The 16,276-nt window shown below is 43.1% G+C and overlaps 1 protein-coding gene across 1 annotated transcript in view; it reads left to right on the top strand.

Moving 5' to 3' along the window:
* Window positions 1-9,094: 9,094 nt before the first annotated feature.
* Window positions 9,095-16,276, top strand: part of atrnl1a (attractin-like 1a) — a 182,918-nt gene continuing 175,736 nt past the window's right edge. Inside the window, exon 1 of the mRNA XM_061087743.1 lies at window positions 9,095-9,330. Within this exon, the coding sequence (XP_060943726.1) occupies window positions 9,095-9,330 (236 nt within the window). The remainder of the gene's footprint in view (window positions 9,331-16,276) is intronic.

Here is a 16,276-nt window from a genome sequence, read left to right as displayed (position 1 = left end):
CCGGTGGCTCCGGGGAAGAGGAGGCTGCTCCGCGGCGCATGGCACCGGGAGGAGGCGTGGGAGGCTCCGGGAGCTGGAGGAGCAGATCCCGGTGGTATCTGAGGAGGACAGCGGCTCCTCGGTGCTCGCTGCTCGGCCTGGCTTCGTGCACTGATCCCTAACTTCCTCCCGGGGTGGACATACCTCCTCCGGCTGCTGCCTCCCCCCCCACAGACAGAGACAGACCCTCCGACTGCGTCTCTCTCTGGCGCAGGAAATGCGAAAAACACGTCAGATCTCTGGGAGGCTGCTGTCACACTGAGGAGGAGAGAGACGCAGGAGGACACGGGAGGAGGAGGAAGAGGAGATGAGGAGGGAGAGGAAGAGGAGGAGAGGAGCAGGAGGAGAGAAGAGGAGGAGCAGGAGGAGAGGAGAGGAGAGGAGAGGAGAGGAGAGGAGAGAAGAGGAGAGGAGAGGAGAGGAGAGGAGAGGAGAGGAGAGGAGAGGAGAGGAGAGGAGAGGAGAGGAGAGGAGAGGAGAGGAGAGGAGAGGAGGAGGAGAGGAGGAGGAAGATAGAAGGTGGATGAGGAGGAGAGGAGGAAGATATGAAGTGGAGGAGGAAGAGGACGTGGAGAGGAAAAGGAGGAGGAAGAGGAGAGGAGGAGGAAGAGGAGAGGAAGAAAAGAGGAAGAGATGAGGACGTGGAGAGGAGGAGGAGGAATAGATTAGATGAGGAGAAGAGGAGGAAGAGGAGAGGAGGAGGAGAAGATGACGTGGAGAGGACAGGAGAAGAGGAGAAAGATATGAGGTGGAGGAGGATGACAGGAGGAGGAAGAGGATGAAGAGGAGGAGGAAAATGAGGAGGAAGAGAGGAGTAGGAGAGGAGGAGGAGAGGAAGAGGAGGTGGAGAGCAGAAGGAAGAGGACAGGAGGTGGATGAGAGTAAGTGGAGGAGGAAAATGAGGAGAGAGAGGAGGAAGAGGGGGTGGAGAGGAAGAGGTGAAAGAGAAGACAGGAGGAGGAGAGAATAAATGAATTTGAGAAAAATAGAAGCTTTACATTCTGCACCACTGCCCTTGAGCAAGGCTCCTCTTAAGGTGAAGTGAAGTTAGTCATCATCAGCTCTGACTTCATCTCAGGTGATCCAATTCATTGTTAGGAAGTTTGTTTGTTTGTTTGTTTGTTTGTTGACTTCTGACAGTACAGGGTCACTTCAGGGGCCAATCAGATTTCACCCTGCATCCGCCTGGTTTCTGCAGAATGAATAAAGTTTGCTTAAAAACACTGAGGCTGTTCTAGCTTCACTTGTCTCCCCCCTCTGCTGGAAGTCCAGGTGCAGAAATATTAACATTCAGCCTCTAGATAACAGCCGATTGCCAGCTCCATAAAAGATGGGGCCTGAGGGGATGAGTGTGTGGGGGGGGGGGGATATGTGAGGCATGTGTGGAATTTCAAAGAGATGATCGCGTGCCATAATACTTTATTGGCCACATGGTCCGGCTGTGTGCAGCACTGACAACCAACTTTTAACTTTTGCACAAAAAACTAAACACAACATCAATCACTCGGTCAGATCTCCTCAGTTTTAGGTTCATTGTCTGTCTGAGTTTGATTTAATATGACAGAGGTATCATATTTACCATAGCTGAGAAGCTTTGGCCGCATCGCTGCTCAAGTGGGACCAAGGATCAAATACAGTGGTTTGGATTTGGATTTAAGGATTGTGTTGCAACATGGGAATTTTACCAGGAATTTCATACATTTAAAAAACTACATCACAGAAGTATTCGCAGCGCGCATGTAGAATCTTGCATCTACGCCTCTTCACTATAAAATCATTGTGTTGAATAGAGTAAAATCAAATCAGACAAAGCGTGTGAGGCGATGGACTCCAGAGGAATTGGATCGTTTTCTGCATTTTCTGCACAAACCTGAGACTCTGTGTGTTTCACCGACGGCATAATGTGATTTATTGAAAAGGTGAAGACTTCAAGAGAAGGGTCAAAGCATCTGGTGTCATTTAGTGACATCAGAGCATCGCTGTGGGAACATGTTGTACCTGGTGGACGCAGCACGAGGCCGAGAGCCGTTCACGCTGTGGCAGCTGCACGTTGATCTGCAAAGGTAATATTCAGACAGTATCTGCATTCAAACAATATCATATATCAGAGAATTCAACAACACATCACAGAGCAAGGATACAGAGAGAAACTGACATGTACCATTCGTCAGGTTATTAAGTTTAAGTTAAGTTATTAAGTTTTATGAAGCACTATGTAACCTTGTTAAGATAAGTGCTACAAATAAAGTTATTATTATTATATTTCAGTAACTTTAAATCACCATCTATGTCTCTGTGTCCTGATTATACTTAAAAATCCTACATTTTTTTTATTCTCCTGAATGTTCTCAGCACATGAAGACAAATTTCTACTTTGAAACCCTGAAACATCTTATTTCAAAGTGTGCGTAAGCTTACTATTACTCACATTGAATACTTAAATAAAACAAATGTGATGACTGTGGATGAAGTCTTATTATAAAGGTGTAGAAATGAGATAACTGATGTTAAGATGAGTGAGAGATGTGACTCTGTGGTACCTACCGTCTAAAAGTTGAACACTACTGAACCCTCCTGGTGAATCCTCACAACTACAACTCAAACTAATTCAATGCAGAAGATTAAATGAAAAAGAATCAGAAACAACTAGAATTTCCACCATCATTTGTTTGTTTGTCCTCACCAACCTGAGCACTATCAGTTGACCTTCATTTACTGTGACCTTTGACCTTTGAGCACTGAAATATAATAAGTTGCTCTCTGAATCAAAATGAGAAGAAATTAGAGACCAGTGTTAGAGACCAGAAACATGTTTTGTGAAGTCGCCATGACCTTGATCTTTGACCTTTGACCATCAAAATCTAATCAGTTCATCTGTGAGTCAAACATTTATCCCCAAATCTGAGAGGTTTCTCTCAAGATGTTTTTAAGGTGTGTGTTCACAAGGGAAAAAAGGGTTTTGTGAGGCCACAGTGACCAATGACCTTTGAAATTCTCCCCCTCTCTCGCAAATGTCACAATGTTTCCAGGTAGTAAACTGATATTATATTTATATATTATTAATGACACATTGTCACAGATGTGCTGCTGCAGGCTCCTGTAAATTGTTTCTACCTGGTATAAACAGATTATCTCTACAGGCAAATTGGATCCTGAAAATCTTCTCTTTTGTACATATAATAATATTCCAGTCCGCATGCTGAGGCTGTGGAAACAGATGTTTTTCCATCACTTGAAAGCAACATCCTCCTTTCTCTCCTTTCTTTCTGACTCTTTTCCTCCTGCAGCTCGTCGGCTGGTGTGTCATGTACAGCTCTGCAGATACAAATCAAACTCAGGCCGAGGAAATCCCCTGGACCCCGGCCACGTCCTGACCTCCCTCCCTGCTCACTCAGCTTCTCTTAAATCAAAGCAACGCGGCCGGCTGGCAGCGGCGGTGGATGGGATCCTTCTGTGGTTGTCATCACGACTGTAACTATGGTCACAGCAGGATGAAGGTAACGTCCCTGTAGCTGCAGGAAAATAACTGAAGCCTGAGAGGAACTTTTTTTGTTTCCTCTGCAGGAATGAAAGGAAAATTATTTTTGTGGAATAAAGAGGAAACAGGAGACGCTGCATTGTTCTTAAATAGATAAAGGAATATGTTCCTATTTTTAGTCCTAATGAATAAACAGGTTTTCATTCATGACTGACTGAAGTTCTGAAGTTCAACAAAATCAAGATTATTGAGAAATAGAAAAACCCACACACTCAATGATTTATATGAATATGGTCTCATATTATTTAAGTTTATTATTATTTTCAACCTCCATTTTCACTTAGTCTGATCTTAACTCAAACTCAATAAAACCCACAATATTTTAATCAAAGATAATTTATGACATGTAGACGTTTACAAGTTTAACTCACTTTGCGGCCTTCATCAGCAGCTGGAGTTTACTCATCATCACACCCTCTTCATCCTCCAGTAAAGCAAATCTGATAAACACAAAAATGTTGAATTATTGTGGAATTATTAAAATGTCAAAAGGTAAAAAAATAAACCAGAAACATGACAATATATTTGAGTGCCATTTGCACTAACAGCTATCAAACAGCAGGGGGCGCTAAATATCAGTCCAAAATTAGAATCTTTTTGTAATCTTTTATTTCTGCTCTTTCTGCCTTGTTCTCTCTTTCTGTTCACACTGGTGTGTGTTTCTGTTCTTGTACAGAAATAACTGACATGATATCATACACTGTGCGGTGTGTGTGTGTGTGTGTGTGTGTGTGTGTGTACATGCATGTTTTATGCAACATCTGCTCAATTAAACACGACACAGCTGCCAGAGAACGACATTAGCGTGAGCACAAAGAGAAACCAGAGTAAACCAGTGACGCTGCGTGTACCTGCTCGGTCTGTCTCCTCCTATAACCCACCTTCATCCTCCTCATCCTCCTCTGCTGCAGTGACTTATTCCAGTTTAATCATAAACAAACTGTCAAAAATCAATATGAGTTTTCTTTTTTTGTTGTCTTTCTTGTTCTCCTCCCAGGAGGGTACTTTGTGTAAGACAATCAATATTCCCACTTTGGCCCCTGGGGTGCAGGTTAAAAATGATCTATAAAAGGATTCAACTCCATGCAGGAATAACAACAAGCCAAAACCATTACCCACAGTGCAACAGTGAGGTTTAATTCCCCCTTTACTGTCACATGGACTTTTAAACCAGTAGATTTGTGCGTCTTGTGTTCCTCAACAGGAGTTTGATGCCTTTTATCTGCGTTCATTTAATTCAGGACGCCACCGCAGAGGAATGTATTTAGTTAAATGTGTCAGAAAAGACAGAAGGTCTCATTAAACTGTCACTCGTGCCTCCAAATTCCTACAAACAATTAATTTTCCATTTCATATCTGAGCAGAAATTTAATGAATATTGATGTGACAAGGCGGCGTATCTCCGTAACCTTGACCTTGTCAGTTATCTCCACCTGCAGGGCAACGCAGAGCCGGGATCAGTATTCCCATCACAGGACATTTGATAAATACTCGTCCTAATTTAGAGCCCAGGCAGATGGCCCTGTTGCTGGTTTTAAAAAAAAGACCTGCAAAATTAGGACAAAGCAAAAAAGTGCCTGTCAGCAGGAGCAGCGTGGAGGTGCAGCGTGAGGAGCAGGAGGTAGTGCTGCGTGTCCCAGGGGGCGAGGAGAGGAAACGCCAGCCTGCAGTAAAACCAGCTGTTTCCTCCAGAAGTGGCTGCTGGCCAGAATACTGTACCTGCTGAAGTCAGAGAGGAGAGGAACTCAACCAGAGTGAATCCAAACTGTGAGAGGAGCAGAGGACGATGAAGAAAGAGTAGATATGAAATATTCAAATACTGCAGATTAATGCAACCCTCACAAGGATACAAACCTGTGAAAGTAAAATCTGCTTTAAATCGTATTTACTAAATGACGATGGATCTGTAGTTGTTGTTCACTTCATTTCTTCTTTTATCCTTTTCCCTAAATCATTTCCCTACATTCCCTAATTGTCTTCATAAGAGAGTTTAAAAAGAGAGCATTGCATTTTGGGTAACGTTCATCCCAGTCAGCTTGGGTTTTTTATTCTTTAATTTCAAACTTTAATCAACTTCTAACAAAACTTAACGATGTTTTGTGAAATTGAGAACCAGTTAGAGAAATCGTATTTTGCAGCAGTCTCATTAGTTTCTGAGTTAATTCTTTGCCTCAGGTGGTTTGAAAGAGGAAGTGACTTTTTCTCAGTGAAGCCTAAGTCTCTCCATCAACCCCTGGTGGCTGGCTGCAGTACATATCATGAACCCCACCTCCTCCATGTCAGCAGATTGGACATGGCCCAAAGTTTGTTTTTGATTAATAGAGGATAAAAACAGCCGGAGACATGGTGATTGACAGATTCTGGATCCTGGTAACGTCAAAGGCACAAGATGGTGGCGCCCGTACCTTTATATCGTACCGTTATATTTTAATTTCTGGATAGTGTGGGGAAGTAGAGACGTGTCGTCCATCTTTATTCAAAGTCTGAGCCACAGAAACTCAGTTAATGATACAACTAAAGTACAAATATTGCAACACTTTCATCACAGGCTCAACCATCATTGAGTTTCCTCATTCTGCGACTTTATTTTAATAAACTTCTTTCTGATTGCCACTTTCATTTATAAAATATTGATCAGTGCAGCTGTAAGTAAATTAAACTTTACACAGAACCCCTAGTGTGTATTTCATCAAAACAATCAATAAAGGCTCTTTTGATTTTCTTGTAGCTTGTGAAAGCAAATTATCATCCGCAGCCTTCCTGCTCCAGCTCATAACGGAGCTTTGGAGCATCAGGAGTGACCTGAGAGGCCGTTTAGGGCTTAAAACAAAGTCAGATTCATATTCAATATTCATGTGTTCACTCACAAGGTCTCCAATAAGCTGCTGCTGTGATCAATATGTCATGATTCTCTCCATCACTGCAGCAGGGTGATGTGCTGCTTCGGGAGGAGTTGGAGGATTATCGTCTCCTGGCTGGCTGGATGTTTTCAGGAGCCCTCGGGGGGAGCAGATGCAAATCTTGGCTTTGTTTTCCAAAAGCGTCGCTCGGCTCCGAAGAACAACTCAGTGTCTTTAAAGCCGTCAGAGTGAGATGAAGTTATAAAGCAGGGAGACAGTTCTGGGAATTGAGCCTCTGCCGTGTCTGTCTGGTTTTTAATGTTTCCGTCTCATTCGTCTCTAAATCAACTCAAACTCTTCCAGGTTTCTGATTTGAACACATCCTCCTCTCATGTCAGATAATTACTGTGCATGTTCAGGTGATCCCTCACTGACACTGCAGGGAAACACATCTTTTATTTCTGTCCCAGCCTCTCAGGAACAAACAGATAAATAATAATAATTGAGTAATAAACTGATCCAGTCCTTGCAGTAATGGATTTGAGACTGTGTCTCCAAATTGTCTCCGAGCAGTTGTTCCAGTTGAAATTATCATTCTGCAGTTTTATTACCCATCAGTCCCTGTGGTTGTCCTGTTCTCATAACTTCCTGTGTGAGTGCTTGTGTGAGTGTGTGTGTGTGTGTGTGAGTGTGTGTGTGTGTGTGTGTGTGCGTGTGTAGACTGGGAAACATTATATGTTTTTGACATTACCGTTGTCCTTATCCAGCCTCAAAGAACTAATCATCCAGTGAATGTGAATGAAACCATAAACGATTATTTACAAAGTGAAAAACACTCTTTATATTTTGAATAACAATGATTTATATCCATCTATCTATCTATCTACCTACATACCTACATATCTATCTATCTATCTATCTATCTATCTATCTATCTATCTACCTACCTACCTACCTACCTACCTACCTATCTATCTATCTATCTATCTATCTATCTATCTATCTATCTATCTATCTATCTATCTATCTATCTATCTATCTATCTATCTATCTATCTATCTATCTATCTATCTATCTATCTATCTATCTATCTATCTATCTATCTATCTATCTATCTATCTATCTATCTATCTATCTATCTATCTATCTATCTATCTATCTATCTATCTATCTATCTATCTATCTATCTATCTATCTATCTATCTATCTATCTATCTATCTATCTATCTATCTATCTATCTATCTATCTATCTATCTATCTATCTATCGAGCTTCAACAATATATCATATTATATTCTTATATATTATAAATAGAAAATTGACAATGAAGATATGTGACAAGAGATTAAATTGAGGCCTGACAATTAAACCATGAACTTTATTATAAATAACAATAAATGAGATTGTTGTTGTTGTTTATTCTGTGAAATAAAATATTTCAGGGTGGCATGTCAGCCAATCTATCTATCTATCTATCTATCTATCTATCTATCTATCTATCTATCTATCTATCTATCTATCTATCTATCTATCTATCTATCTATCTATCTATCTATCTATCTATCTATCTATCTATCTATCTATCTATCTATCTATCTATCTATCTATCTATCTATCTATCTATCTATCTATCTATCTATCTATCTATCTATCTATCTATCTATCTATCTATCTATCTATCTATCTATCTATCTATCTATCTATCTATCTATCTATCTATCTATCTATCTATCTATCTATCTATCTATCTATCATCCATCCATCGAGTTTGAACAATATATTATATTATTTTCTTATAGAAAATTGACAATCAAGATTTGTGACAAGAGATGAAATTGAGGCCGGACAATAAACCATAAAACTTAAATATAAAACTAGTATAAATAACAATAACTGAGATTGTTGTTGTTGTTTATTCTGTGAAATAAAAGATTTCATGGTGGCATGTCTGCTGATCTATCTGTCTGTCTGTCTGTCTGTGTCTGTGTCTGTCTCATTCTCAGTCTTTGTCTCTGTGTTGACTGTGTCTTCTGCCACATGTGTTTGTTGGATGGATGTTTTAGGGGAACTGTCCCTTTAACCGTGCGGACACACTGCTCATGCTCCGGGCTTCGTGCCGGAGTTTCCCCGCAGACAGGAGCCAGCGGAGGACCGGAGCAGACCGGGAGAGCAACCGCTGCCGCAGCCTCCTCCTCCGCAGGATCCGAACCGCACACAGGACGTCGTGGTCCGGCGTGAGACCAGCCTGCACACCGTCACTGGAGCGTTTCACTTTCTCTGCGGGATGATGGAGGTTAACGTTGCGGGAGCTTCATCATCCGTCCACGGCGGCGTGTTGACATCGGAACCCTGACCACTAAGTTCTCTGGAGGACTTGAGGGGACAGCGGGGTTTATGTCCCGCTGGCTCGGGGAAGATGATCCGGTTGGAGACACGTTGCCAATCATTTTAAAGTCTGGAGTGTTTCAGTCAAAGTTGAATCTCTTTGTCTCGTCCCGCAGCTTCTGGCACGCGTCCTGTGCTTGTGCGTAAAACCATCTCACCTGCGCCTTTCCCAGCAGGCGTCATGGGTGGACTGGTGTGATGCCAGTGGATCATCCAGCTGCGTAAAGTCCCAGTTTGGTTCCCTCCTCCGGGGCTGCAGCCTCCCGGAGAACCCACACACTCCTCTTCCATCATGGATCCCACCGGGGAGATGCTCCTCTGCACCTGCACCGGCTCCTCCACGAAGGGCACGTGGAGAAGGTACCTGGGATTATTGGTGATGCTCCAGCTCCTGCTCCATGCGGAAGCCTCGTCCGGGTCCAAGTCCTGCGACAAGAGCTGCTCCTCAGGGAGGTGCGTGAACGGGAGCTGCTCCTGCGACCACGGATGGGTCGGGGATCGGTGCCAACACTGTCAGGGAAGATTCAAGTAAGTTGTAAACTGAGGTGACCACTTCTTTACAGCTTTCTCAATAACCAGGGGTTCAGGGAATAGGAAGAAATACTCACCTGTGTCACCAGAATCCATGAGGGGCAGTTAATGCCATAGCACAAACACTCATGTACACGCACACACACACACGCACACACACACACACACTGCAGTTAAGTGCCCAAGTTCAACTGTTTCATTTCAAATATGCATGTGAAACACTTTTCTAAATATGACAACATGTAATTTTAATGCCCAGGGAGCGAATTGGTCTGTGGCTGTCTGCAGCTCAGAGTGCAGCAGAGTGACTGTTACACACACGTGCAAACACACACACACACACACACACACACACACACACACACACACACACACACACACACACACACACACACACACACACACACACACACACACACACACTAGTTTATAAAGGTTGGCTGCGTGGAGATGTTCTTTAAAAATAAATTAGGATTCAGATATTGCACGGCCTTGGCTCTCTTCTGGGGCTCACGTGTGAGAGAGGTTTGAATGGAGCTGACATGATTTGCCAGTTTGAAAACCAGGTACAGTCTGAATCTGGAAACATTTGATGAGAAGAACTGTGACGTTTTCACATCTTCACTCATCCCTGCTTCATTCTACTAAAAACTCCTGGCATAGAACCATCCACCACTGATTAAGGTTTGAGTTTCACAAGCGACAGGACTTTAAGTTGGAGGTAAGTTGCTCCCTTTGCGTCGCTGCTTCACTCTATGATTAGCTTTGTTAGCTGAGCCGCAGCTCCTCACATTTCAGTGATCCGTGATTATGCTATCCACGACCACAGACAATGTCTCCTCTCTAATTTGGATTCTGAGAGCGTATACGTAGTTTTTTAGAGTCCCTGAATGGAAGCTCTTGTTCTCATACACAATGTTTACAGTCGACACCGTGACGTTCATGAGACGAGACGCACCACAGCACAGATGTGTTTGTAAATGAGGCTTTTAATTCAATTTTATTATGCAGAATCTTTAAATCTGAGGACGAAGCACTGTTGTAAGAACAGCTCTTGCAAAGTGTTGCATTGTGGGTTGTTTGTAGCTTTCATGCTGCTAAGCTAGCAAGTTTCTTCATGTGCTTTTATAAGCAGTCGCATTTGATCAAGCTTTTAAAAATGAAGCCTAATGGTGGCTGGCTGCGGTATAGGTCCTGAACCTATATCCTCCATGTTAGCAGATAGGACATGGACAGATCTCAAATATTTAAAGTCGATTTTAAATACATTTTCCTCAAGTATGGCTTCTTGCTTGCGTCATACAGCTGCTGGGGTATAAACTCTGGTCATTAGCTGGTGTTTGTACATCACCTCATGGCCTCCAGCTTTCCTCCCTTGTCAGTGTTGGGAAGGATACTTTCAAAACGTATTCTGTTACAGAATACAGAATACATGCCCAAAAATGTAATCTGTAACGTATTCCATTACATTAACTAATCTGAGTAACGTATTCTGAATACTTGGAATATTTGCGGTTTGTATTGCATTTTTTAAGTGTATGATTGCGGCGTTGTTATAGTCAGTGGAGCAGCAGCAGTTTAAACTCTCTCTCCGCCGATGCGGCGGGCCAGCTGGATGTCCGGCTCCCATCCACTCCCACCTCTGTGCGGGTCCCACCGGACGCTGAAGGACCCCCCCCCCCCCCCCCCCCCCTGCGCCAAGGCTGCCTCGCGCCGTGCAGCGATCGTTTCGGCGTCGAGTCTATTTTTTTTTGCGCTTGACGCGAGCGTATCGCTCCAGGAAACACACTGAAAAATGATTTTAAACGATATTGATGACATTTTATATGATATAAATGATAAAGTATGCATCCCATAGTTTGTATTCCCCTTCTGTTGTCCTGGAGTTTTAATTTTACCAATTTTACCGATCACATTATTAAATGCCCCCCTCTGCCCATCCACTACAGACACACAAGCAGTCATAAAGATAAAAAGAGAGGGGGGGGCGGAGAATACGTAATTTACCCTCGACACCCGACATTGAACGGAGCAAACAGCGGAGAAGTTCTTGAAGATGGATGAAATTAAATTGGGACGCTGTTGCAGTTAATGTTGGAGCAACAAGTGACCATATGCTTTTATACTACTGGGTCAACGGGTGATATTATTAGCGCTGCCCGGCGCTTCAGCGTCCGGTGTGAACCCGGCGTGCCTCGCTGGCCTCCTGCAGAGCCATGACAGCAAAGCTCTGGAAGCGCAGGTCGGTCTTCTCTCACCAGGCGCTGGAAGGGCAGCTTGCGGATCAGCAGCTCCGTAGATTTCTGGTAGCGACGGAACTCTCTCAGAGCCTCGGTCCCGGGCCTGTAACGGTCCCGAGCCGGTAGCGGTGAGGCTCTTTCACGCCGCCGGGGTCCGGGCTCTCTTACGGCAGCCCTGCTCTCCAGCTGCTTCCTGGGGGCTTTGCCGCCGGTGGATTTACGAGAGAGTGAATAAACTCGAGAAGTACCGTCACGCCGTTACATGTATTCCGTTACTCCCCAACACTGTCCCTTGTCCTACTCCACAGCCAGCGAGAGGTTCTTATCCCACTGATAAGTTTTAATGAGTTGTTTTAATGATTTAAAATCAGGCTGTATTAAAACGTATTCTTTATCACGTCGGGGTCACCAAATTGTTGAAGCGTGTTTGTTTATTCTTTAAGAGAAGACAAGCCGAACTCGGTTTGCTCAATCAAAGTATTTATTTAGAAAGCAATGAACAGGTTACAGTAAAGCAATGGGCTTCCAGTACATTAGTTGTATCAGAGCGCCTCGAACATCTGGCGCCTGTCTATTTAATACCAGTAGATCTTCGTTCCTCCTCCTCTGAAGTGAACAGGCGTAATCCATCCTCCTGGCATTTGGAATACGGAAGTAGAACAGGGAGATTTTCCCAATGACGCTATAGTTGCTAGGCAACCTGTTAACTTCAAGAAACGCCTTGAACCAGCAGATGCAATGTGGGGCAAACCTGTTGTCCAGCGAAGCAAAGAATATTATGTTTCAGCTATATCAAAACAAACCTGACTGTGTAAACATTCGGATCCTCGAAACCAAAGCAACATACAAAATTAAGTCAACAACATCACTCTGTCTGACCTCCTATCAAGACAGCTGTGAGACTGACCATCAATATGACGCACACATTTATAATTTGTAGATTAAACATTAGGAGAGGAAAAGGTTATTATAAAATCATTTGTACTAAGGCCTTATATCTAGCTAAAACTACTCATATCTTTTATGTTAAGAGTACAAATATAATTTGAAATGCTTCTATCTTTATTTGGTTGGAATTCTGTCAGCACAGATTATAGTTAAAAGTTGGAAATCCCAACAGCTGAAACGTTGTGATTGACAGCTGAGACCGACTCACGATTGGTGTATCAACAGGACTTCACTTCCCTTCTCTGTATCTGACCACTACCTCGCAGGTTCCAAATAACGTCATTAGTGCAAGATGGCTGCGTTTGTGTGCTGGATCATTTGGCTTCAGCATACATGACATAGCCTCGGTATATCAAAGGTTAACAATGACACTATTGATGTTTAAAGCGTTGTTTGTTCAAATACTGAAGCTGGATTCTCTGATACTGGTGTGAACTGATTGGTCCTGATGGCTCATGTTATTTGTTTAGCTGCCAAAGAGGAAATACATTTATTAGTAAAAAATAAACATGTTGAGATCGTCCTCTGACATCTTTCCATCAGAAATGGACCTGGGGACGCCAGGAATGATCAATGTCGCTGATGTCATGTTTGTTAGTTGTTTTTATCCAGCCTGCTGCCATGAATCCATTGCACTGTACCCAGAGAGAAGAGAATGACATTCTGCATTTGTGTACTGCATTGCACATTTGATATTTCCTGTCCTCATCTCCAGAGAGAAGCTCTAGTTTTTAGATCCCACTCCTGTCTTCTTCCTCCTCTGTGGCTTTACTCTCCCCTCACACCCTTCGGAGACAACAACTTTACCTTGTCACAATCACCTCCTGCACACATCCGGACGGGGCGACGGCGGCGCTTCAGTCTGGTCTTTTCTCTCCTGAGGATTCTATTGATCCCTCTGTCGATGTCATTGTTGAGCGTGCAGCGAGCAGGCTGGAGTCTGGACAACAGACAAACAATACCACAGGGAGGAGCTTTTCGTCTTGCGGCTGCCCTGTGGCGAGGTTGTGTCCATTAATACTAAGTAGTTGTTACACACACACATACACAGTGACATGAAGGCAAATTCTCTGCAAGAGGTGGAAGAGCTGCGGAGTTCAAATAGACTGTTTGTTCAAGAACAGATCAATGTCTTCAGCGGACGAGGGAAATGTGAGAATACATTAAGTTTACGATTCTTGATTTTGGTTTGTGTGTAGAGGAAAGGTAACGCAGGGCTGACCTGTTCTCTAACTCCATTTAAAGATCCTGGTTTTCTTTAAATGATCCTCTGTTCATCTTCCAGAGAGCCTCGCTGATTTCATTTGTTTTCATTCTCCCTGTCGAGCTGGAATCAGGTCTGATGCTGGTAACACTCACGGGGGAGTTGATGGTGCAGAGTCGACCTAAATGGGTCTCAGCTGTGGTTCATCATCAGGTCACACATTGTCTGGGAAACAAAGTTTTGACACAGCAGCAGCAAAGCAGTGGAAGGGTTTTGCAGCGATGGTGTCAAAGAAGGTTCAGTGAAAATCACGTCGTCCATCTTCATTCAGGATCCTGATGTGTCCTGTTGGCTTCGTTTCAGGTATCGACTGTCTGGACCTGTTATATCTTACTTTAATCACATTTTAATCAATGCACAAAATTTGCAATCATCACATGACCTAAATTTGCAATCATAGCACCGCCGTGACTTTGTGGCAAGGACGCTGTCCCAGTCGTAATCATGGAAATATTCCTCCTGGCCGACATTCCTCATTCATGTCTCGTTCCGATCGGAATTACCTACATTTTTCATCACATTCACTAAAATAACTCGATGGCAAATTGATTTAGTTGTTGCTGTAAAATGTTCTGGAAAACACAGAGTAAGAGTAAGAGGGTTACTGGTTTGAATCCCTGTGTCAGCGTTGGTTTTCTCTGGATACTCCACAGTCCAAAGACATGTAGGTTCGGGTTAGTTTAATAGAGACTCTAAATTGTCTGTAGGTGTTCCAGGATGTTCTCTGACTCTCGCCCTTTGCCAGCCGTGAAGTGAACGAGTTTCCATCGACCACCAGTTTGGTGGAAACGCTGCAGTTGATTGAGCTGCTTTCCATAAAAGCTTCTTCTCTGTTCTTGTGGCGACACATCAGCTGTATCGATGTTGAGCTCAGACCAGAGGCAGCGGAGCAGAGGAAAGGTTTCCAGCTTCAATATCACTGCTGTGACGGAAAAAAACAACCTCAATACTAGAGCCTGAGTGGTCACTGGAGTCAGGACACACACAGACAAACACAGACACACAAAGACACACACACACGCACATATAGTTTCATATCCAATAGAGACAATGGAGCAGATTCTGTTTGTCTATTGATTTAAGGTATATGTGCTCTGTGGCGTTTTGTTCGTCCAGAATCTCACCCTTGTTTTTCCAGGGTCTCTATCTTTCTCTCTCTCTTTTCTCTTATTTTGATTTAGCTTCTTGTCACAAAGAAAACAAACACACCAGTCCTACAAAGACAAATACACAAAATAAATATTAATATCCTTTGGCAGCCGGGAAAACCTTTGAACATAAAAATCGAATTTTTTGCCAAATGAAAAAAATGCTCTGACACATGAGGGATTTGATGGACAGAAATAAATAATGATAAAATCAATAACAACTTCAACACTAAATGCAAATTTGAGACATTTTTAGACATTTAAAGGTCAACAAATGCGTTTTCTTCCCTCAAAGTCCAAAGTCGTAAAATGTTGCTTCTTCTAAAATGAAAACTGTGCTGCTGATTTAACTGCTGAGACACATTTTACACGCTTGGTTTATCAGGCCTGTGTGATTTTCTCTCCTGCAGGAGTTTGGGGTAAATTATTATGCAGCTTCACCCACGTTCACAAGTCTTTTTTAAGGCGGCGGGGACAAATCCTGCGAGTGCACGCTGCAGCGAAGTGACACTTTCAGGTGGAAGCTTTTCATCACAGAGAGCAGGTTACCTGTTTATCCTCAATTAACCTCCCAGCCGCAGAGACGAGGCTGTAAAACACTTATAAACCCATGTGACGGTTACTCTGGCAGGTTCAACAGCAACGTGTCTGATGCGGATCATCAAAGTGAATCCCCTCACTGAAGAGTTTGGGAGAATAAAGCTCCGCATTACTCTCACTTTGTCTTTTGCATGCTAAGTTCAGGCAGCCAGAAACACTGGAGTCAAGCGAGGGTGATGCTGGAACATGGATAATTATTGATAAAGGACAAAAAATGTGGTTTTGCAGACTTTCTGATGTGAGGACATACGTGAGTCAGAGAGCAGGTTTCTGCTCCTCAGACAACTGGAGCCAACTAATCTTTATTTATCACACAGCAGCCTGATAAATCAGCTGAGGCGACTCGGAGCTCCGAGACGAGATGGGGATTAAATATTGAACACCTCCTAAAGTCAGTTACTGGCATGAAAATAATAGTCTACCTTTCTATCCATCAGAAATAAATTCAGAAATACATAAATTTGAAATTTTTATTTCCCAAATGAGATTATAGTTTCAGATTAAACCCTTGAACTTCACGTCCGATTTAATCTGTCTGCTAATACTCTGAGCACAGTTTGGACATTATGACTCTGAAATCCTGTTACATGACGTCGGAGCCTGTTTCAGTTCCCTCAGCTCAGCACATCACGTCTGTGAATGAATGAAGGTCATGATGTGTTTCCACTGATGAGGGTAAAGACCGACTCTATGGTGACACATGAGAACGTGAGTTTAAATCAGGGTTAAAGTTATTTAATCTC

The sequence above is a fragment of the Limanda limanda genome, chromosome 15 (assembly GCF_963576545.1).
Source record: "Limanda limanda chromosome 15, fLimLim1.1, whole genome shotgun sequence".
Classification (NCBI taxonomy): Eukaryota; Metazoa; Chordata; class Actinopteri; order Pleuronectiformes; family Pleuronectidae; genus Limanda; species Limanda limanda.
This window is presented reverse-complemented; position numbering and strand designations above follow the sequence as displayed.